The sequence below is a fragment of the Chionomys nivalis genome, chromosome 11, assembly GCF_950005125.1.
Source record: "Chionomys nivalis chromosome 11, mChiNiv1.1, whole genome shotgun sequence".
NCBI classification, from domain to species: domain Eukaryota; kingdom Metazoa; phylum Chordata; class Mammalia; order Rodentia; family Cricetidae; genus Chionomys; species Chionomys nivalis.
The window spans coordinates 37480968-37504611 of record NC_080096.1 but is presented as its reverse complement, the minus strand read 5'-3'; the positions used below and the strand labels follow the sequence as shown (position 1 = coordinate 37504611).

The window sequence follows — 23644 nt, the reverse complement described above, 5'->3', positions numbered from 1 at the left end:
TGGCCTTTCCAGGTGAACAGGGTCTGAATGCCACCTCTTTGGTGCCACTGCAGACACACTGCTCCTTGCAGACAGAGGACAGTGCACCCTTTGCTACTAGTTCTTCAGAGACCACCCAATAGTAACTCTTCATAAGTTCCCAACAAATGGATTTATTTAACCTCCACAGCCTGAGAGATACAAACGGATTTGCAAATATGTAAACCGAGGCCCCAAAGTAATATGATTTGTGGCTATAAGGCTAGTGAGTGACACAGTAAAACTAGTGATATAGCTATAATCACGACTATTATTATTTTACACTCTAAGAAAGCCCACCCCTGGCTTGCTGTTCTTTAAGTGTCTCCAACAAAGGATATTTTTCCCCATACTATGAGAAAAACATTCCTTTTGACTGGATAGAACTTGAATCCTACAATTTGAGTTCTCAAGCTCTTATTGACTATTTTTTATCATCACTTTTAGGAACTCAAAAACACTGACTTTGGGACAGATGAATATGTCCAAGTTGCAGATAAGGGCATCTACGCAGGGAGATACAGTCACAAAATCTGCAGTGATTCTTTGGCTTAAAGGCTCTCTAATTCTCTCTTCCCAGATTCCTAGGCCAGAATTAACCCAACAAATCTTTTTGATTGTCTGTTATGTGTCAGGTACTTTGTTCTCAGCACTTCCAAAACAGAACACATGGTATGAGACACTATACCCATACTACTTCCTGTTACAATGACATCAGAAGTTCAATGGCAGCTGATAAACCCTTAAGAGCAGAGACACACTGAGCTAGCTATCGTTGTAGAGCTCACACACAGTAGGCATTTCAGTACATTTTCATGGAACAACAGCTTACTGGTTTGCCAATATTGATTTCCTGTCTATAGAGTGTATAAAATTATAGTTTAATGGATCTTATTAAGACATAAAGTTGCATTAATTATATATTATATACAAAGAAATTTAAACTCAGAAAAGTTATGTGATTTGGGCTAAACAGAATCCTGTAAGTTAACAAAAGATCTAAGACTCACAAGTCTCCTAAACTGTAGTTAGGTTCTTTGAGAAAAAAAAAGAGACACTAAAATCACATTATGACAACTCTATGAACACTTACTGAGTGCCTACTACATACAAGGATTGAAATAAGAGAGCATTTGGCATGATTTTTGGTCTCCAAGCTCAAAAGATAACAACAGATACCTAACTTAGAAAAGTGAATTCACCTGGTGCAGAACTTGAACGAGCTTAAGTGGCTATGTGTTTTCATGTAGCAAGGAATAAGTTTGCTTCCCACCCACTGCCATCCTCTCTCTGGCCATTTCTGCCACTAGACCATTACCTCTTGGTGCAAATAGCATAAGCTCCTTTAAATGGCTCATTTCTTTACAATATAAAGTAGATTTAATGTTCTTACTTCTGTTGCTTCCCAGATCTGAGGATTACAGGGGTCTGTAACCCGAGGGTCAGGAAGCATCTTTAGGAAGTCTTGACTTTTGAAATATGGTAGCTATCTTAGCCCTACAAAAATGATCAGGACACAGCAGATTCTAATTTAAGTCACCAAAACAAAGTTAAAACCACATTACACTGTTCACATCTTTCTAACTGGTAGCTTCTCCCTGTCAAGCTTTTTCTTTACCCATCTTTGGTTGCATTCACTCGAGTACCTCTTACTCAAGCAAACCTGGGAAGTTCCTGCCTCCACGATTTTATGCATACTATTCTGTCCACAGGGAACCTTTCTCTTCTGAGATGTCTGTCTATCTGCGTTTCCTGGAATGCAGTTCAAAAAGTCCCATCTCCTTTCCCCCTCAAAGAACAGATGCTTCCTTCTTGTGTTCAGTGGAACTCCTCTGTGCAGACATGGTCTACTCTCAGCCTCTCACTGTTTGCACACTGTATTAGGGTGTAGATTAGGTGATGAAACATTCTAAGAGGATCTACAACACGGTCTTACATGTAGTAAATATGCAATGTATGTTTACTGAGTCTACAATTAAAATTTCAGTCTAGAATAGGTTACCTTTCTTTGTTTCACCCAAGAAATGTAATTTTTGGAGATACAAATATGTTCCCAGACACTTAGGAGTGATGAATTTTGATGCTGTTTAATTTATAAACTGAGACAGTGTCTAAGCTTTATTTTCTATAAAAAGGGCTAACAGTTTCTGCCTTTATTACATTTAAAGGAACAAAATGGACAGCATAGGATAAAAATAATACAGCGCCAAGTGAATATGAGTGGTGATCTCCAATGGACACAAGCATGCTCTACAGAACCACACAGGCATCAGCTGGAGTTCTAGAATGCAAACTTCCTTCTCTGTCCTTGGAATGCTGGTGCAACTTGGTCTCTGGGCAAGCACTAAGACTGAACCAACTACAAGCCCGTGTCTCCAAATTCATTAAGAGGAGACATGTTTAAAAGTTCCTTCTGCAGAGTCTGGTTGTATATATCTGTAATCTCAGCCTTGGAAGAGCCTGAGACAGGAGGATTATGGGCTTGGGTCAGCCTGGGTTAGTTACATGGAGACCCTACCCTGTCTCAATATAAAACAAAACAACAACAATCACCAGACAGAAACTTTCACTATTGCACTTCTGAGTTCAAACGTTCTTCTTATAGGAAGTCTTAAACCAGAAATAAAATAAAATACAAGAATTAATTTCTTATATACATTGATAAACTTTCCATTTTTAAACATCACAAATATCTATCTAGCGTAGATCTACAACAATCTTCCTACTCCCTACTCTACCCATTCGCTTACTCAAGTCATCAATCCAATCTTCTTTTTCTGGTCCTTCATTAACAGGTGACATTTTTTTGGGCTAAAATATGGAAAAATTTCTTTCTATGTCACCCTTTTCTAAAACAAAGCTCCACACTCTTAGGTGCTGGAGATTGAACCCATGGCTTCACACAAGAAAGGCAAGGACTCTATCACTGAATTACAAGTCCAGCTTCCACTTTTTTTTTTTTTTTTTTTTTTTTGGGTTTTTCGAGACAGGGTTTCTCTGTGGTTTTGGAGCCTGTCCTGGAACTAGCTCTTGTAGACCAGGCTGGTCTCGAACTCACAGAGATCCGCCTGCCTCTGCCTCCCGAGTGCTGGGATTAAAGGCGTGCGCCACCACCGCCCGGCTCCAGCTTCCACTTTTTACATCTGTATTTATGCCCATCCAACCACACCTTAAAAATGGCCAAATTTGCCCAGGGTGCCTGCATACCACACACAAGGTATATAGACGCACACCTGCTACTCTCATAAGAAATTCTTGGCAAGAATTTGAAATGAATTCATATGGAAAGAGAAAAGTTTTACTGTCTTTTACAGAGTCGCATCTCTTTAAAAAGAAAAGCACAGGGGAGACTGGGGAGAGTAGGCAGACTGATCTCCAAGTCCTTGTCTTGTTTTAAAGATCAAATTGAAAAAACTACTTCCTGTCCACCCTGAAGTGGAACTGAAAATCTGTGATATTAAAAAAGTGTTTTAAGGATTGTGTTTTTAGTTTAAGCCTTGAGCTACTTCAGTAACTACTTGTATTTTTTCTTTTATCCTCACTGGCAAAAGCAATGGGTGCCAATTTAGGACAATGTATGAATTTATTTATGGTTCTTATTTAAGCTACCCATTCAGAGCACGGGATAAAGGTACAAACATGAGATCTGGCCCAACATCTACCCATCCTGACATTCTTAACTACCGTTGGGATGTGCAGTCAATGACCACCATGCCAAGGTTTGTGATGATGGCCCTCACCCTGTGCTTCTCGCTCTTTCTCTTCTTGTCTCTTCAAATAGCAGGGTAATAACCAGAGGTCCACCACTCTTTTCCCATCTCACACCTCTTCAGCTGATCCGATCACTTCTAGAGCTGTTTGTACTGCCAAAACCATCCATCATCCCGTCTCTCTAAACAGAAGAAGAAAACTGAAGGCAAAGTTAGAAAAATCGCAGGAACTCATTTAGTTTCAGCTTCTCCTTTGAAAAACAGAACTGGAAAATCCAGCCTTTTGGGAACACAAGGTGGATGGAGAAAAAAGGCAGATGTGGAGACAGTGAAAAATAGCTCCCAAGTGAAGTTTTGTTTCTGGGTAAAAGTGAAATGAAGCATTAATTAAGCTGAACCCATTCTTATTTTATTTCTGGTTCTCTCCTCCAGATTCTACCAGACTCTATCATGAAATTAAAAACAGTGCAGCACTGACTAAAATTAATCACACACTCAGATTTTATTCTCTTTTGATGACTAAATCCCATATTAATTCTAATTTCAAAGGATGTGTCCTTCAAAATTTGGAGGCCATACAAAATGTAGTAAAGCCACCCAGTTCCCGGGAAAGAGCGAGGGTCTGTGTGAGAACCCTAGGGTATGCTAACTCCTCTGAGCGCTATGAGGAGATGGTGGCTCTGAGGTGTCGTGCAATGCAGTTTCCCAGGACACTGCTCGTGGGCTGACGGACATCTTTTCCCTGTAGAAGGCCTTTTGCCAAGAGACAAGATTGGACAGACGAATGGAAACTCATCCTTTAAGCCCCGTCATGTTCAGGCCCTATATGTGGCAGGTTCTGTTCATTGTTGATGCTCATTTGATTCTCCCTGCAGCTTTGGGAATCAGACATTCATTATCTTCCTATTTTAAAGATGAGAAAATTAAACTCAAAAAGTTGAACTATATTCTCCAAAATCACCCAGCTGGAAAAATTAGGACTCTAAAGCTAAAAACAAAACAAAAAAAAAAACTTTATTTTTATGCATGTGGTGTGTTCTGCCTGCACAGTGCCCTCAGAGGCCAGGAGAGCTGGGTCCTCTGGAACTGGAGTTAAGGTGTCTGTGAGCGGCCACATGGGTGCAGGGAACTGAAAGCAAGTCCTCTACAAGAGCCAAACCACTGGGCAACCTTTTTAGCTCCTCGAAAACTTTCATATTTCTTTGCAGAGTAAAACAGTGACTGGAGCGATGGGGTCATGGATAAGCACTTGGGAAGCAAGCATGCGGACCAGAGATGGATCCCAAGAACCCATATAAGAAATCCATGCAGGTGTGGCAGCCATATTCAATCCCAGCACTCAGAAGGTAGAGATGGGTTCCCTAGGTCAAGCCAGGTAGCTAGACTAGCCAGAATTGACAAACTCCAAGTTCAGCAAGGGATGCTACCTTAGTAAGTTTATAGTAAGTATAGTGGGAATTGATCATGGAAGATACTTGATAACAACTGAGTCAATTTCCAACTTTCACACAGATGTGGACACACATGTAGTCAACACATAAGCAAATACACAAATATCTCTCTCTCTCTCTTTACACACACACACACACACACACACACACACACACACACACGAAGGAGGACAGGAAGACATTAAGGAAAGTAAATATTCCCAGAGGTTTGCCAGCACATTGCACTATGAAGGAGCCCCTCCTTCAGAGGCACTTAGGGCTCCACGACCTCTGAGCTGACTTTATCAACAAAGCATGCTTACTGTGGTATCTGTAGGAATGAAACTATTATTTCCTCTATTTGGACAGGCCAATATTTATGTTTTTAGCCTCAATTGCACACTGGCCCTCAGGGTCCTAATCACAATAACCAGGTTGATTTCAAATGTAGAATCTCTTCCATTATAGAGGCAATTAAAATACAGTCAAACTAGAAAGTTATCCTCCCCCAAAGCCACCTAAAACAGAGCAACTCCAAAATAAAAGCAATTTACATATTTTAGTCCAAATTAAAAAGTAAAAGCTAAGGATTGCCTTTTAATATCCTGAATAATAAATGTACATTTATGTAAAGCTTCCTTTGGGGAACAGTTACTATGAGGACAACTCTCCCAATATTATTCATAAGTATCACTTTTGTTTTGGTGTTACAGTAAGAATCTGGACTTGGGGGAATTGGACTTTCTGTACCCAGTGCATCAACAGAGATAATTAATGTGGAAGACACGTACCATATCCAAATTTTAACTGTGTGGTTGGCTACGTTACAAACAGGAACATGAGAAAGAATGAGTCAAACCCGGTCCAAATCACAAATTTACAGGGATAGAGTCAGTTTACTCCATTTGAAGTGAACAGTTTCCTAATGAAAGTTTCATTAGCAAAGACTGCAGGTTCGCAGCCCTTCCACTTTTAAACAGCCTAGAGCCGAAGTTTACTGTTAGAGATGCATTTACTACTGCGGCATTTTCCAAGAGGGGCACTCAAAATAAAAAATAATAATAATAAACAGCTCAGCTTGACTCTTTTTAAAGTTTTTTTCTTTTTAATTTAAAGGGTTTAAATTCATAGCTTAGGAAAACACAAAATGCTTGAGAAGTTATTATCGGCATAAGCCATAGCATACTAGGGGGTCACAGCTGTGTGTGTGTGTGTGTGTGAGAGAGAGAGGGGGGGGGAGGGAGAGAGGGAGGGAGAGAGAGAGAGAGAGACAGAGAGAGAGAGAGAGACTCTACACTGCCGAGATGTGTATTAAAAGATAATGCCATGTCTTCTACTCTATTAGCAAAGTTCTAATTTGTGCAAAGCTATGCAAGAGGGTCACGGTGTGCCCAGATGCAGTTACAGAGGAAATGGCATTAAAGGAGACATTTGTGCCAGGCATAGTGACACACAACTGTAGTCCCAGGCACTCTAGAGGCTGAGGTGGGAGGATCACTTGAATCAAGTATTTTAAGACCAGCTTGGACAACATACAGTGAGGATTTGTCTCAAAAAACGAATAAAAAACTCGACGTAAGGAGAGGAACTTGTCCTGCCTCAACTTGATGTACTATGTCTTGTGCAGACTTATGGGAGGCCTGTTCCTTTCCGAGGAGGAGTGGATGGGGAGAGGGGTAGATTGGAAAGGTGAGGGAACAGGAGGAGAGAAGGGAGGAGAAACTGGTTGGTGTGTAAAATAAATGAAAAATGTTGTTTAAATAAAAAAAAAAATAAAGCTAGCAAAAACAAAATTTCAAAAAAAAAATAAAAAAGAAATTTCGTTAGCAGGAAGGTATTCGTATTTCTGTAATATTAACAGGTTCCAGGCAAGTCTCACAGGCATCTGGCTGAAAGACAAGTTCCTTCCAACTGTCCAAACTGCTTCTTCCTGAGCACGAACATCTGGATACATGGAACATTACAGACAAAAACTGTTTCTAGAAGATCTTTAATTTCTGTCCTTTGGAGTCACTTAGAGATTTGTACAGTGGAAACCACTGACGTTCAACTTGAACGTTCTGATGAAACTGCTTACCCTTCGCACCAGTGTCTCTGGGTAATGGGAGCCTCACAACGCCCTCACAACGCCCCCCCCTCCAGCCTGATCCCCAGTCATAGCAACCTACCCCCAACCACTTTGATCATCACTGAGGGAAGCAGCGGCAACCTTGAATTTCAAAGAAATGTACGTAGTGAGTCCTCAACAAACACCTCTACCTGGAACAAGGAGTGGCCATCAGTTCTGCTATAAGCCCGAGGGCAAAACAGATCCAAGGGGCACTGGTGACAAGAGGATTGAATGAAACTAGGAGGATTCAGACCCTGCAGGCTCAAGATAGGATCCCCTGCCCCACAGGGCAGAGACCTCCAACACTTGGTGTTTTCCGATTTGTCAGCTCAGCTGAACTTCATTCTCTATCTCCTTCTATCCGGAAGAGAAACTATATTTCCTATAAAAAAAAGTTTACTTTGCTTAGTATCTTAAAATGAGTATTTGAGATTTTAAGCTCAAATGTTATTTTTCAAACCAAGAGTCCATCAGTAGTCATTTCAGGGGATACCTAAGTCATTTAATTTTTTTTTCCATTAACAAAACCCCTAGCTTTGTATTTAACTTCTGGGATTAAAAACAAAGATTTTCAATAACAGCATCAACAATAAAGATGTAAGCACAATTGCACTAAACAGCATTTCTTCAATTTGTTTTTACCAATTTCTTAACTGGAATTTATTTAAGGATTCTTTGATTGCTCTCAGTATTTGAGACTTGAGGAGACAATCTTTACTGGGGTTGGGGGATAATCTTTGGTGTTAATAACAAGGATCTGGGTAAAACTAGTCCAAAGCAAAAATGGTGAAGGCAGAATCTCAGGGTTGGGGTGGGAAGGAGAGAACTGGGAGAGGTGCGAGAGAGAGTTACCAGCCTGATAAAAGCACCAAAAGCATACTTTATTTCTTAATGGATGCTTAACCAACACAACTATTACCGACAGGCACAGTGGACATCCAAATCTAGCTGACTGGCTGATCACATTCTTATTTTCCGTTTTTTTGTAACAATTTCCTTTTCAAAGAGATTGGTTCCTAACACTGATGCTCCAAAGCTATTGTAGACATGCTGCCTTAATTCTTAGTGAGTAAACAACAAAATGTCTCATCTCTGGACCCCCAGCTAGAACCCAAAAATTGGATATAATTAGAGGTGTGAACAAGCAAACAAGGAAGAAATAAAGCTGCAAAATCAAGGTTCTGAGAAATTATGGGGCATGCTGTACTGCAACAGTTCAAATTTGTCACTCATGGTCTCCAATACACCAGAAATGAACAGATCACGTGTTGCTGTCCTAGGTGCTATGGTACCGTGTCTACCCCCACCCCACCTCCATGCTCTCCCCCCTCATCCTTGTCCTTCAGACTTTCTCCTTTTCATTGCTAGCTAGCTAATTTCAGACAATCATTGTATATGAAACCTCCAGCTACCCACTTGCCCTCAGGCCATTTCCCCATTTTAACCCTTGGAAGCCATTGATTTACAAAAGTCCTCTAGCCCTAAAATAGACTTACTGAGGCTTTAAAACCCAAGGGTGAGCCTAAAACACCCTACACTCACAAAACTTGAAAAGACAAAGCACAGGATGCCCATTTACCTCCTCCTCCTTATTATTATTATTACTAATATTACCAGTGGTAATATTACATTAAAATATCCCCAAAGAACAAAGGACCTCATTTCAATTCAAACCCCATCCCTTGGTCCCTTTACTGAGAGGGTCCTCTGGCTAGCAGAGATAGTTCAGGATTCGCACATTTACAGCTCCTCAACTGGTTGGTAAAGAAAGTGTCTGGCTTCTAATGGAAGTCTGCAGAATCTCAACATCTTTTTGATAAATATTTTAAAATTCACATTTTTTTCTATTAAGGGATTGGATAGTCAGTGATGAAACATTGACTTTACTTCTTTCCAAAGGAGAACTGACCAATTCTGCAAACAGTGCATCAACTGAAAGACAATAAGATAGAAGCTTGGGACTGTTCATGTCTCTTCGTACCCCCCAAACTTCCAATGACACGGAGAAAAATACTGCATTGCAGCATTTGCTGCACATACGTGTATGCCTAGCATCTGCTGCACATGCGTGTATGCCTAGCATTCGCTGGCTATCTCACTGAAAAAAAAAGTATATATTAAATGCCCATGTATGTAAACAAAGTGACTGGTAGCTACAGGTTACTAGAATCGATGAAGAAATTTGTCAAGGCCAAAGTATTTCTGTCCATATGTGATGACCTTTATCAAGACCGCCCGCCATTCCTTACTTGTAGTACACAACAGATAATTTGCTTCTTCTTCCATTTTTGTTTTTAATTAAAATAAGGTATTAAAGTACCAAGCACTAAATGAAGCAGAATGTCTCTTTATAGATGGGATAGTGTTCTGCCTAGGAAGAGAATTCAGCTGCAAAAAGGAGATAAGTACAGAGAAGAAGAAGCAAAGGATTTGTCTCAAGGAAACCCTTTCATTGTTCATAGAAACTCTAACTTGAGAAAAAGACTTCAGTTCATCCACAGATTCTTTTAGAGACAATGAACACACACACACACACACACCACACACCACACACAGAGTACCACTCATGCAATGACTTTTAGATTTGAAGTTTCAAACCCATTATTCCTAATAGACACTCCAAATTTAAAATATATGAAGTCTGTCGTCTCAAAAACTCTTAGCGAGGCTGAATTTGGAACCAAAATACATATACACTATCATTTTATTCCTCTTTCCTTACAAATAATTCTGCTAGTAGTACCTTAAAACAACCTGGTCTTGCTTTCATAACAAAATGCTCATATTAAAAGAAAGGTCTATAGGAGAATAAAAAAAGTTTTAAAGCTTTGTGCAAACCATCAGACATAAGCAAGTCCATCTTAATCTTTGCAAGAAGATGTCTTGAAAAAATGGTGGTTAGGAATGAATGGGACTAAGACCCAAATAAATGCTTAAGTTTTTCACATACGATATTAAAGTCAAAGTATCAATGATTCTCATGTAAATTTTTGCTGCTCCCTCACTTCTGCTCATTTGACTCCTCCAAAAAATTAAATATCAACCGATTTAATCAATACATGCCTACGAAATGCAGAGACATCCGGATCAGTAAAACTGTGATGTAGTCCATGTACATCATGTTGCAGCAATATTTCCATCCATATTCTCACGTCTTAGTAAATTCACACGCAGTCTTGTGTTTCCGTCACGGCACACCTCTACATGTAGGTAGTGGGTATTAATATTTTTAAGACAAAGAAGCAAGAAAGGTCAGCGGCAGAGCTAGAGCTGTGCGTCTTCTTCCTCATAACCAAAGACAGTGATAGTTTTCACAGAAACAATTTTACCCAACTAATACCTGCCAGAAAATTTCAGAAAATAAAAATAAAACTTTATTAGTGATAATAAAAAGTATTCTATTTTAACAGATGATATATGTTTATTCACTCAAGGTAGGAAAACAAGGTCCGAGAATGGGACAAAAATATATTTATTTTTTTTACCTTGAGAGTAAAACCAAAATAATACCTTCCTCCAGTCAGAAAACAAAACAAAAAGGAAAATTCTCACAGAAAAATTATGGTGGGAGCTGGTGGTGGGGATTTGCAAAGGAGAGACAATAAATTAAGAGGATTTTCAATAAAGGTAATTATATTTTCTACCCTTGCAATACATTTCATTTTTTAATTTTTTTTTATTTTGAGGCTTCAAATTAGCTACTGGATTATGCATCTCTATTGTCACAAGGAAGAAACCACAACTGATGACTATTTCAGGTTTTTTTTAGTGCTACTTCTATTCACTCGAGTACTATTGCTCTTAGTCATTTTTGGTACCCACCATCACTGGGGAAAAGACACTACTTAGAAAAGCACTCAGAGAGGGACAAGGGAGAGATGCCTGTCATCTAGCACGCCTGGGTCTCACCAGACACTTAAAAAAAGACCACCTTTCACTCAGTTTATACCAAGACCATACTTAAGACCAAATGCATTGCAGTGGAAGATATGGGTAGATTCTGAAGCGAGAGGAATGGGCAGTGGAGGGAGGCAAGGGGCTCTTTAGTGGCCGTGTTCTAAAGATATTTCTACAATAAACTCCTTTAAACTACAGTACCAGCATCTAATGTAGTAAAAATGCCAGTACCATTGGACACAAAAATCATTGCTTAGCATAAATCGAATCTACTTATATCTTTTCTATGAATATTTGCTGGAAATATCAGAGAAATTATTTGCAGAACCTATCAACTGTGGGAATTCTTTATTATGCTTTCGTCAACTTCATTCAATATAATTTACATTTTTTTCAAATGGTTTTACAAGATTCCTTGCAATTTTTTGCATGTACAATTTCACAGCAGGGAAAGGGGGAAGAGGGGAGAGAGAGAGAGAGAGAGAGAGAGAGAGAGAGAGAGAGAGAGAGAGAGACCCTGTTTTCCCTTCCCCCTCCTCTCTTTTTTTAAACAAACAAACAAAAAGAAAAAGAGAGAGGGAACAGACGCTTAAAAATAGATTTCGAAAAATCACTGTAAACCAGACTTAGAAATGTAATTAACACCTATTTATGAAGAATAATTAAAGTTGGGCTGGTCACAAAGAACAGCAAAGATAATCGAGGTCCTGTCCCCCCTCCTCCTTTTTTACACTGTTTGCAGTGTGTTCTCATGATAGCCACCTGCTCCCTGCTCGGCTTCTCCTCTGTTCGTTTCCCCGGCAACCTTTCATTGGGTTTTCCTCCCAGCTATCGCTTTCAGTTGGGCTGCTCGGTCTAATCTTATTTGTTTTACACCCATCAAAACAAGCAGCCAGACAAAGGCAATCCTCTAAGAATGGGAAAAAGACCACAGCTTTGTTATAACATCTATGCAGAGTGAAAAGTCCTCCTCAGGCTTTTCTAGTTAAAAATAAAATGAATTTATAGCTTTCCCCACTACCCAGCCCCAAATCCCCTGAAAGCTATTGCTGGTGAAAATTCAAAGTCAGAGTGGGCACTCGTGGCATCTATTCGTGCCATTTTGTGTCATATCTTTAGGGTCAACGCCAGGAGACAGGAACAGCACTCAAGGAGTTTCCCTGTTTCTTTTTCCAGAAAAAGACGATGCTAAAAATAGATTTACTACTTCGGCAGAAAGGTTTTCCACTTCCCCATCCACATCTCAAAGTCCTGGTTCACAATTGCAATCTGCTGGTACTGAATCTCACCTCCTCCACCCCTCACTCCCAGTCTTCCCCATCACTCCTAGCATGAGACCGAAGAAGAAATGTGCCTTTAACTTTAGCAGTCGTGTAATTCGGCTGAAGGCTCGCAGAGGTGGTGGACACGCCAGCCAACGGTGACAGTGACATTGTGATTGTCAAAAAAAGGCACCAACCTTGCTTACCTAAAATGTGTTTGATGGAAAAGGCAGTACGTGCCTTGTATGCATGCAATGCCATTATACTTGAAGGTAGATTGTGGATTTCAGAAAAAGAAATACTAATACACACACACACACACACACACACACACACTCACAGAGAGGCACGATCAGAACAGTGATTTACGATGCAGTCCACCATCCTTACACACACACACACACACACACACACACACGGCTGGAGCCTCCAAGCTGCCTTCTCTTTTCACTTACCATCTTCAAGCCATTCCACTCCATCTGTGATCAGAAGAAGATGGACCCTCACACAGTGTGTCAAAAGCGGAAAGGAGCGTTATGTAAAAGCTGACATTCCCTTCTTACAGAGCTGCTGCCCAGAGAAGGAAGCAACAACTCAACACGCCAGGCACCGCTACACATACAAGCCGCCTCCTCTTTTTATGAGGTCATGACAGGAAACTCTTTGAAATACAAGATGCAGCGTTTACTGAAGCCCAAATAAATCACCCTCTTTGCCGTTTTGACTGCGCAGTCCCCTGAAACACAACTGCCCATCTCAACGTTCAGCATCCAGGAGCTGCCTCTCGGGGTTTACATTTCCAGCACAGAAATGGAGAGGTTCCTAACCTTGCTGCATACACCCTAAGCCCCACAAAACCCAGGCATGTAGACAAACCTCTTCTCTCTTACAAAAAGAAAGCCCCTGCCACCCCCTCATGATGGTCTCAAGTAATAGAATCTCTTTCAACAAACCAGCAATTATTTCAGCCCATCCCCACCCTCTGCTTTCACGTGAAAGGGAAAACTGACAACGACCTGTTAAAAATGACAATCTCTCTCCCCACTGCTTTGCAATAAAAGGACCTACCCGCACGCTACACAAAAGATATAGTAAATGTAGGAAGCAGACAGCAGCAAAGAACTAAACTCTCGTGCAATCCTAAGACTGGCCAAGGTATAGACGCTTGTATTCCCTCTAGCAACACGAACAACAGATTACACATCTAGTCATACCTACCATAACCATTCTTATTGGCAAATATTGGGTCTTGCAGCGCTTCGACTCTTCTCTTAAAATTTGCAAAGGTTTCAGAATATATCTAAAAATGACAACTATTGTTTATATATCTATCTATCTATTAAAGGTCCACAAAACACAGTGCGGATGATTGTAAAGTAAATCAATTATTGGGAGGGGGTGGGGTGGGAAAGAAAGGGAAAAAAAAAGGAAGAAAAGGCGCAGTGAGCTGAAGCCCCTGATTCTAGGATGTAGATAAGAACAACTGAACAGAGCCTTGCTGAAATTGGCTCGAAGCTTCCCCTTTTTACATCCATTTATGGGACCATCTGTCAGCTGAAGCCAGAATCTGATTGGCTGGGGAAACGAAGGGAGGCGTTGCAACATCAGGTGCTATTTAAATTAGCTACTGCCAGATTGACGATGTTAATGATTTGGTGACCTCTACAACAACAGAGACCAGATTTCTGAACTGCTTCTTGTGTCTGGTAATTAAAGCCCGGTTGAAGCAACAACAGGCATACTTGTATTTTTTACCTTTTACCTCTTTCCAGCTCGAAAAGTACTGTTACAACTGCAGGTCATTGGAGGACTGCAAACCTTCACAGTGGGAGTGTCCTTCCTTCCCCGTCCTAGCAGGGGGAAAAACAGGAGCCCATCCCTCTGACAGAGGGTTTGTTCGGTGGGGAATATTTTCAACCACCTTATCTTTCTTGACAGTTGCTTTCTAGCGAAATGCATATTTAATGATCTGCCTCTAGGCTTAAAGATACAACAAAAGCACTTTAATGTGCTAATACTTCCACATTTTAACTTTATTATTTCCCAGAATTGCTGGCTTTCTGTAAGCAGTGCTTCTTTATGCAGCTAACATGACCAACATTTCAAAAACATGCAAGTTTGGGATTAAACTTCTCAGTGAATTAGGTTCCCAAAAGTTTGTCTCAGAAAACTATTTCCTAATAAGAAAAAAAAAGCTGGAGGGAGGAGGCAGCTGCCAGGCTCTACTTTCTGCCTTCTGTCTGAGTTTTCCAAAACAGAGAATGATGAATGATTTATTTAAATGAATTTACTTTTCAACTTGGATAGGGGCATGCTCTGAATTTTTAAAAATCGATGAAAACATATTCCCTTTTGCTTTTTCTACTGAGGTGAGGGCAAAATATGGCTCTGGAATAAAATGGCCTCATTTTATTACCTGCACAGACCGCTCATCTTGTTCTACTTAACAAAAGACTTTGTCTTTTTCCTCCCTACCTCCCCCACCCCTTGGCCTCTAAAAAGATGTACAAAGAGACATTTAGCAAGTGTGTGGTGATGTATACAGTCTGCCTGCTTATGCGACACAGGTCCTAAACGCCGGATCATCACGCTTCAGGAGTTTCGGCCTGGGTTTTTAAGTGGCTTACCTGACACCTTTATGTCTCACATCTATGAAGAAGGTTAACACCCCTAAGTCACAGTTTAATTAACTTGTTTATCAATAAATATACAGAGGTAACACATATTTAACACAGGTTTTAATCTTTGCCGGAAGCTGACAGTGAGCTGGACTAGGGGTAGTGGAACGATGGGTCAAATACAGTACAGTTCTGGGCTTCAGAGTCCAAGAGTAGTTTGTGAAAAACTACTAGAAAAAAAAACCCTACATTTTAAAAGGTGGAAACAATTCTCTTCAAAACATTGCTTCGTGAACACATTCAACAAGCAAACGTATACACACTCCATGGAAAAACAGAAACACCACTAAACAGTGTGTCGGATACATTACATAAATCCTTCTGTTTAAATATAAATAAGTCCAGCTATGAGAAATGAAGGTCCACGATGAAGAGAGGTGGAAATGTGGAGTTCTGCTGGGCCCTTCCGGTAGATGGACAGTGAATGAAGTCAACTTTAAAATGACTTCCTCGGCACCTGCGTGACGAACCCCACGAGTGACGCTGGTGCTGTAGCACTTGCTGCGCTGCACCCGAAGGATGAATTCCCAGGTTCAATGCTCCAAACAGCTTGACGTACAGAGATAGGCTAGGTCTACGCATTCTACATCGGCAGCCAAAATACTCTTGAGTGTGAGCACACCAGCACGAAAATATTGGGAAGACTATGTTGACACCATGTTATAGCCACACAAATAAAAACAGCTCTCTTGGAACAAAACATTCACTCGGTATTTCTACACAGGTTATAAAAGGTAAAAATTTTAGCACCTCCTTTTTTCTCATCCATACTAACTTTGGTACACTGACTGAGCCATAAATTAACATTAGGTAACTCCAAACCATTCCGGCCACCTTTCCAAAATAGTAACTGTCCATGATACCATAAACAATTACCTGGTCTCGCTAGGCTTAAAAAAAAAAAAAAAAAAAAAAAAAAAAAAACCCATGCATTTTGTATATTGATCACTTCTGCAAAAACCTCCACTCTAAAGTCTTTCAAAGGAATCCTCAAACAAAATGCACAAATGTCCTCAGAGGCCTTTTCTCTAAAGACAAAGGCAGAATCCTATTGTTGGGAAAAGTCAACCTTATTATCGCATTTCCCATAGTAGCATTCATCTCTCAGTGTGAGGGGCTGACCGCTACACAAGCGGTGTGGCATTTGTAAAGCAACAGATTCTCAATATATTATCTTAAGAACCAGGCAGGCGAGTCTCCCAGTCATGCATCATTTTTTTTTTCCTTTTCTGCTACAATCCACCACCATAGAAAGAAACTTGTCTCTCTCAAGCAGCTAAGGCAACCTAAAACAGTAGCCCAGCGCTGTGGGGCTGGCTGCGCCGCTGTGTCCCTCTTACCATAAACGAGCAGTTTCTTGACTCATTAATAACAATTTCCCTTAAAAGAAGTAATCTCATATCAGTCAGCCCCTCGCCACCATGCACACATCCCAAAGGCTGCAGATAGCTCAGCATCAGTCGCCGGCAGCCAGCTTTCCCACACAGCGTCCAGATGGACTGTACCAGAAGCCAATTCAGCGTTAATAACTACCTACTCCGCGCAGTGGAGAAGCCTTACGTGGCACAATGGGCTAGGAAACAGAAAAAAAAAATAGACAACCAAATTCTCTAAAAGCACAGGAAACAAGGAACAGAAAAAGAAGCATGAATTATATTTCCTAGACTTCTATGAAAGGGGGCGGGGAGGATAAAAAAGAAAGGAAAAAGAAGAGAAAAGAACCCTTCATAAACATAGGGGGGGAAATGAAGAGGAGGGGGATAAAAACAGATGCTGCCCAGAAAAAAGTGACAAAATATTACCTCATTATTTAACAAAGCAGCATTAAGCGTCCTGCTGATTTCAAACATCTTGCCACAGATTTTGTTTTAAGAGAAACAGATAGAATCCTTTGCAAAGCACTCCGTCTGCAAAGGGTTCTTCAATTTTCTTGCGCGCCACGGAACAGTCAATATATGATTTCCCCAGAGTTCGCACATTAAAACCTCTAGTCAGTGAGCTGAATTTCCCCCTTATCTCTCCCACTGTAGCCTCCTGTAATATGCACTGCTCTCTTTGCAAGAGCAGCCTGCCCCAAACATGGCTGGTGTTTAAACTACTCTTTAAAGTAACAGTTCACTATATAACCACCAGGTGGGTAGAGTGCACAGATTGAAACAAACCATCTTAAAAGACTGTATGTGTGTGTGTGCGCGCGCACGCGCACATGCGCGGGTGTATGCTTTCTCCTCGGAATTGCTTTTAGGTATAGGATGTGACATGAGAAACAGCAATATCCTAACAGGCAAGATTGTCTCTACTGTATTATGTCTAAGTAAATAAAAATTTTCCCCCTGATTTAAAACAAGGGAACAAAACCGAACAGAACAAAACACTGCCTCACAGTTCTAATAAGAGACACAAACAAGACTTGTTTCATTCTGCCAGTGATCAAGGAGGAAAACACAATCTACCCCAAGAAAAGGAGAACTTAAAAAACTCCATGAAAATGGTTTCTTTTTACAACAAGAGAAATATTCACACAGGATGATCATTGGACTCAGATGCATGTATGTTATGCAGATAAACACACAAATTGGAGACAAGAGCTAAAGGTGTAACTTTCCTTCTGAGTTTATTGGACATAGTTTTTACTGATATAAACGGCCAAAAGCTTAAAAGTAAAGGCACCAAAAACACAAAAGGCAAAACCAAAACTTAACCATGTCTTTTTTTTTTAAAAAAAAATAATGGATCAGATGATCAGTTATAAACAACCACAGGCTCAAAGCAGACACTTGTCTCTCCTCAGAGTGGTTCTTTCTCCTGAAGATCTGCTTTAAAGAGGAACATTTTTACTGGACATGATTTTGGAGGTGTACCTAACTTGGCATCTCCTTTGTACCACTCTATTCAATTAACCTGATCTTCTGCCAAGAATAAAGAGAACACCTCAAGTTGAAATCTCCAAGTGAGGGGTGTAGTGTAGAGATATAGAGCCGCACATCATTACACGGCCACATCTTAAGAAGGGTTTTATATTTTTACTAGTAACAAAGGATGCACATGCTACTTTACTCTCCCATGCATCTAATGCAGAAACCAACACACACACACACACAAGCACACACACACGCATGCATGCATGCACATATACCTGGCATTTTTGTTTTTCTTGGCTGGACGATATTAAAGCTCTGAACTTCCACATCTCTGGAGACACAGATGCCAATTCTAGTATTTTTCCAGTCTGTCCAGCCAGCATTTAGCTACACAAAATAGTGACTGACTGTCTCTTTTATCTTTAAGTCAAGTCTGCATCATTTAATAGCATTTAACCTCCTTGCATATATTAAGTTTCAAGTGACAATTTTTAACTGGGGAGTGAGAAGGAGGAGTTGCTCTCATCAAATTCTGGTTGTATGAAATAAGCTAATTTGTACACTCACCATATGTCTTAAACACTAATTAAAAAATGTCACTTTCTTCAAACATTAAAATGTAATCAGTCTAGTAAATAAAATAGTCTCAAGTTTTCTTGCCTTGGTGATAATTTAAAGAGTGTTTATCTCAAGGTAACCTTTTTAACTTGATTACCAAGGAAGACTTTAGATTTGAAAAAAGAAAAAGGGAATGCTAGGGGTCAGGGCTTTGGGGCATGGAAAACAGAAAACCACTACTGTATGTCGCGGCACAAAGGAAAATAAGATGAAGCGGGGGTTTTAAGGACCCATAGTCTTGTTACCCTAAGGCAAATCCAGCCAATCAATACCACCCATTGATGGTCTACCATCTGCCATGCGACCAAGAGATGTGGTAAACGGACCTGTTCCATATGACTGTGGCTGGCTCATTTTCAGTAGATTAGGGCAGTCCAGAGCATTCGCATGCAACACACAGAACTCCAAGTCAGTCTGCGTCTTTCTCCATACCAGCCCCCGAGCACAGCTGTGGACCTTGTCCTCCTGTTCTGGCTATCCGGATTACCTCTTCTTGCTTTTCAATTGAATTAGCAAAATGGAGAGAGAATGTAGGGGACACACACATACACACACGGATAATTGCTGGTTCTTCTTCACTGTCATGCAGAAATCTGGAATTCCATGTGCTCTGCCCTAATATGATTATGGTACACCATTTAAATAACATCATCCGTGACTGCGACCTGACATTTTCCCAAGGATCGGTTTCTTTTCATCTTCTCCCCTTTCAAAAAATTTATCGAAACTGTTGATTTTTTTCTTTTTACAAACAATATAATCAGTATGCCCAGACAATGAGATACTATGTTTAAAAGCTTTGATAAAATCGAAAGCTTAATTTTGCTTTGTTGAATCATGATGCTGGTCTTTGTCTTTTTTTTTTTTTTTTCCTGTAGAAACATTAAATCAGTTTTATTGGAAAGTGGACACATATTGCCAAGGAAAGAAAGATGTACCAGGCTGACACAGAGTCTGCAAAAGGATTAGAAATTCACTGTGGAATGTTCTTTCAGAGATATATGACCTGACTGGTTGATGCCTTTCTCCTTCCTAAGTAGCACGTCTACTCTATCTGTGGGAAAGTGCTACTATGTAGGGGGACACATGAAGAATGGATATCTTGTCTACCTGAGCTGCTGAGAGTTCACCTGTGCAGGTAAAATGACCAGAGTAGATTCATACACCCTCTCCCACTTTCCTAAACTCCTGTTTGAGCGACTTCTGAATGTAGGCTTCTTTCCAGAGTCAATATATGTTCGCCCTTTCAAGTTTGCCTTGAACTATACTCTTCAAGAAATAGCCTCTCTGGAAAAGAAATGTAATGGATAAGAACACTGATATATTTAGAAAGTTTTCTGAAAAGGACATAACTTAAGTGTGGCAACAGTGTGGACTTTTCTCTGGTATATTCTTCCTCACAGCACATGGCAACTCTGTAGGGCCAGTGTGAAAGCACACGGGAATTCTGGGAGACCCCTGCATTATGGGATTTGAGACCTTCTTATATTAGTTCAAAAGAGCTCTACTAAAAGGAAAATAAAAAACAAAACAACAAAATCCTCATCTAAATTAGGTTAAAAATTAAGTACACTAAGCGATGAAATCTGGAGTAGCTATTAGACCCTTGAAGGATATAATGTTTAATTCACTTAATTCATTTCTGAAAATAATTCAATGTGTTATAAAATATCTTGGCTCATTTATAATTCTGTAATTTCCAATAATGGAGTAGATGTTATAAAAGGCAAGGACGTTCTGGCTATCACCATAGAACCTTCATCTAGCGATGGATGGAGATAGAGACAGAGACCCACACTGGAGCACCGGACTGAGCTCCCAAGGTCCTAATGAGGAGCAGAAGGAGAGAGAACATGTACAACGAAGTCAGGACCACGAGGGGTGCACCCACCCACTGAGACAGTCGGACCGATCTATGGGGAGCTCACCAAGGCCAGCTGGACTGTGACTGAAAAAGCATGGGATAAAACCGGACTCTCTGAACATGGAGGACAATGAGAGCTGACAAGAGGCCAAGGACAATGGCACGGGGTGTTGATCCTACTTCAGGTTCTGGCTTTGTGGGAGCCTAGACAGTTTGGATGTTCAACTTCCTAGATCTGGATGGAAGGGGGAGGACCTTGGACTTTCCACAGGGCAGGGAACCCTGACTGCTCTTGGGACTGGAGAGGGAGGAGAAGAGGAGTGGGGGGAAGGGGAAGAGGGGCGGGAGGAGGAGGAGGGAAATGGGAGGCGGGGAGGAGGCGGAAATTTTTTTTTTCAATAAAAAAAAAGAAATAAATAAAAATAAAATAAAAAAAATAAAAATAAATAAATAAAAAAAAAGGCAAGGACGTTTCCAGTTTAGCAAAAAGAGAAGACTGAGGAAGGGGATGAAAGCAGAGAGGGAAGGAGAAACAGATAATAGGTTCATAAAATGAGAATGAAATATACAATTTTGTACTAGAAGTTTATCATACATGAAACAATGTATTAGGTACCCGACACGCACATCACAGAATATTGTATCACACAGAAATATGTCTTCTGTATTTAAAAGCAAAATCTTTCCTCCTGTATTACATAGAACAACATGCTTAGCAAAAAAATTGTTGAATGAATGAAAAAGATGAGCAAGGTAAGAAGACGAAGGAAAGGGAGGCTGGAAGTCATGATTAATTCGTCTCAACTGAAAAGGCCAACAGATTTGTTTGTAATGTGGTTTTAGCTAGGGATGGCCTCCAGATGTCTTATTTTACTATCATTTTATTCTATCTCTACTAGGGCTGTAAATTGGGAAGGCAAAAATTCCTAAAGGGCAAATGGCTGAGCTCCCAAGCCCACCTCTTTTTCCTCAATGATCATTGGTTGAATTAACTTCTATGTTCTCGTTTGTGGACAGCACACATGTATAGAGAATAAATGAAGATATATAGTCATATATGTACTATTCCCAAGCCTATTTCATTCAATCCGAGTAGGGTTCTCCGAACAGATGATCTTGGAGGATAAGAAAGGTATCCTGACTTCATAAGTCTTAGCTTCCTCCTTTGTAAAATGGACACAGTACTTAAAGTTTGTTGTCGGGGTTAAAACAAGCATAGGCTTGGTGGAGACAGCATCCTACATGACAGTCTTTTATTACTAATATAAAGAATGTGAATAATGGATAAATTAGTAATAGCTTTAAGAGAAGTTAACCTTGTTGAAGACTAGATGGTAAAAAAGATCTTCAAACAATTGGAGAATAGTAACACAATAATCACTAACAAAGGTTTGAATGGACTCTTCCAGTTCTAATGAAAAATACTTGCTAAAGATAAACATTTACTTAGCTCCATGGGGAAAGTTTCATGCTAAATTCTTAATGTGAAATCCAAAAATGATTACAAATTTCATTCCCCACCTTAGGGAACTTGAAGTCCAGCTGGTGAAGAACTGTCATTTGCATGTGTGAATCCTCCCAGTATAAGGGAGAATGGGAAAAGACAGTAGACACTGGAGAAGCTACATTTTGGGTTAAGTTTTTTAAGAATGATAGAAGTTGGCCAGTAAAGTTAGAATATTTTGTTTCAGAACAAAAGTAGTGGAAGAAAGTTGGAAAATGGCATTAGCAGCCAGATCAGTCTAGCTAATACCCCTTTCAAGGAATCCTGGGTCCATTCTAACATCTCCTATTTCTAAATTATAAACTGAGGAATATTGTGTGATGATGAATGCAAGGACCTTTATTTAGTAAGTACTGTTGTAAAAGGAACAATAATTAAAAATCATGGTGTGTCTACAATGTGTCATACATTGCATAAAGTGCTTTGCCTATAAATGTCAATCTCACAACTCTTGAGATTTCAAATAAAGAAAAAATGATCAGGACATTTAAATGATTTTTTAGGATAATATGACCATTAAGAAGCAAATTTAGGTTTCATATTTAATATGTGCTTCCAAATCAGTCCACATGATTTTACTATAATATAGACATAGTACTTTTATATTTTAAAGTATAGGCTTAAATAAACTTAAGTATTATTTTGTACTTAAAAACTCACATTGAGTAATGTCTTTGACATCTCCCAACTTGTATAGCAACAACAACTCGCACCACCAAAAAGTACTCATGCCTAAACTTGGCCTGCAATTTCAATATTCTGCCACCAGGTGATGATAGATGCTGACCTATTGATTTAAGAGGGTCAGAGTTGCCCACTGTTCTGTTGTACGATGCTTTCTGATCACTGGAATTAGATCAAAAAGTACCTGACCTTTGGATGTTTACTAAAACCCAAAGGCATTTACCACTCAAAATATTTTATAAATGTATTTATAAAAATTCAACTGTGAACATAATCCCAAGCCTCTATAATATTTCAGCAATTCTATTACAGACTGTATTCAATGAATTACAGTCCATTGTTATTTTTACACTATACTGTGAGATTTCATGGTATAAATTGTATGTTATTTCCTTATAACCCCAGCACATAGAAAATCAGTACTTGGGATATAGTGGGCACTCAATAAAAGAACATGAATTATTGATTCCAAATATTTTAGACAAACTTTTGAACAAAAATGCTTAGGGCACAATTATTTGGTACTTTATGCACTAATGCACTGTTCTCTTTATTGACTCATTCTTACTGTTGGGTTATTATAAACAAACAAACAAACCAAGAAACATTTGCTGAGGCTGGTCACTAGCAAATGTATTAGATCAGCAACCCACGGCTGTTTATCTTTCAATAGCATGCACTTCTCTTACGCCTTAGCCAAAGCCAGTCTACTTTCACAGAACCCTGCCCGGCTAAGCGGCCTAGTTTACCTGTACAGCTTCCATACATTCAAAGAGATTGCTTCCTTTCTCCTTGAGAGGGAAGGAAGAGCAAGAAACAAGAGAGACACTAGACAACTGTCTGGAAGAGGCGCCCCTCCACTTGACTCTTCTTCCTCCCTCTCTGACTCGGAAGCTGAGGGATTTTACTCTTTCTAGGCAGGAAGAGTAAAGCTGCACATTAGTGCTGAGTAGCTCATTTGCCTTAGCAACCCCTTAGCAACAGCAGCCTCGAGTTCAAAATACCTCC

The 23644-nt window shown here is 39.9% G+C and overlaps 1 protein-coding gene across 5 annotated transcripts in view; it reads right to left on the bottom strand.

Moving 5' to 3' along the window:
- Elavl4 (ELAV like RNA binding protein 4) overlaps positions 1-23644 on the bottom strand; it is a 136524-nt gene that overhangs the window by 68818 nt on the left and 44062 nt on the right. For 2 of the 5 annotated variants that reach the window (XM_057784277.1, XM_057784282.1), the window contains exon 1: positions 16908-17111. The exons of 1 other annotated variant lie outside the window; for it this stretch is intronic. In XM_057784277.1, the coding sequence (XP_057640260.1) occupies positions 16908-16955 (48 nt within the window). In that variant the 5' untranslated portion in view covers positions 16956-17111. Of the gene's footprint in view, positions 1-12882; positions 13159-13645; positions 13843-16907; positions 17112-23644 lie in introns of those variants that run through there. 2 more of the 5 variants (XM_057784280.1, XM_057784278.1) reach the window with 2 other exon arrangements.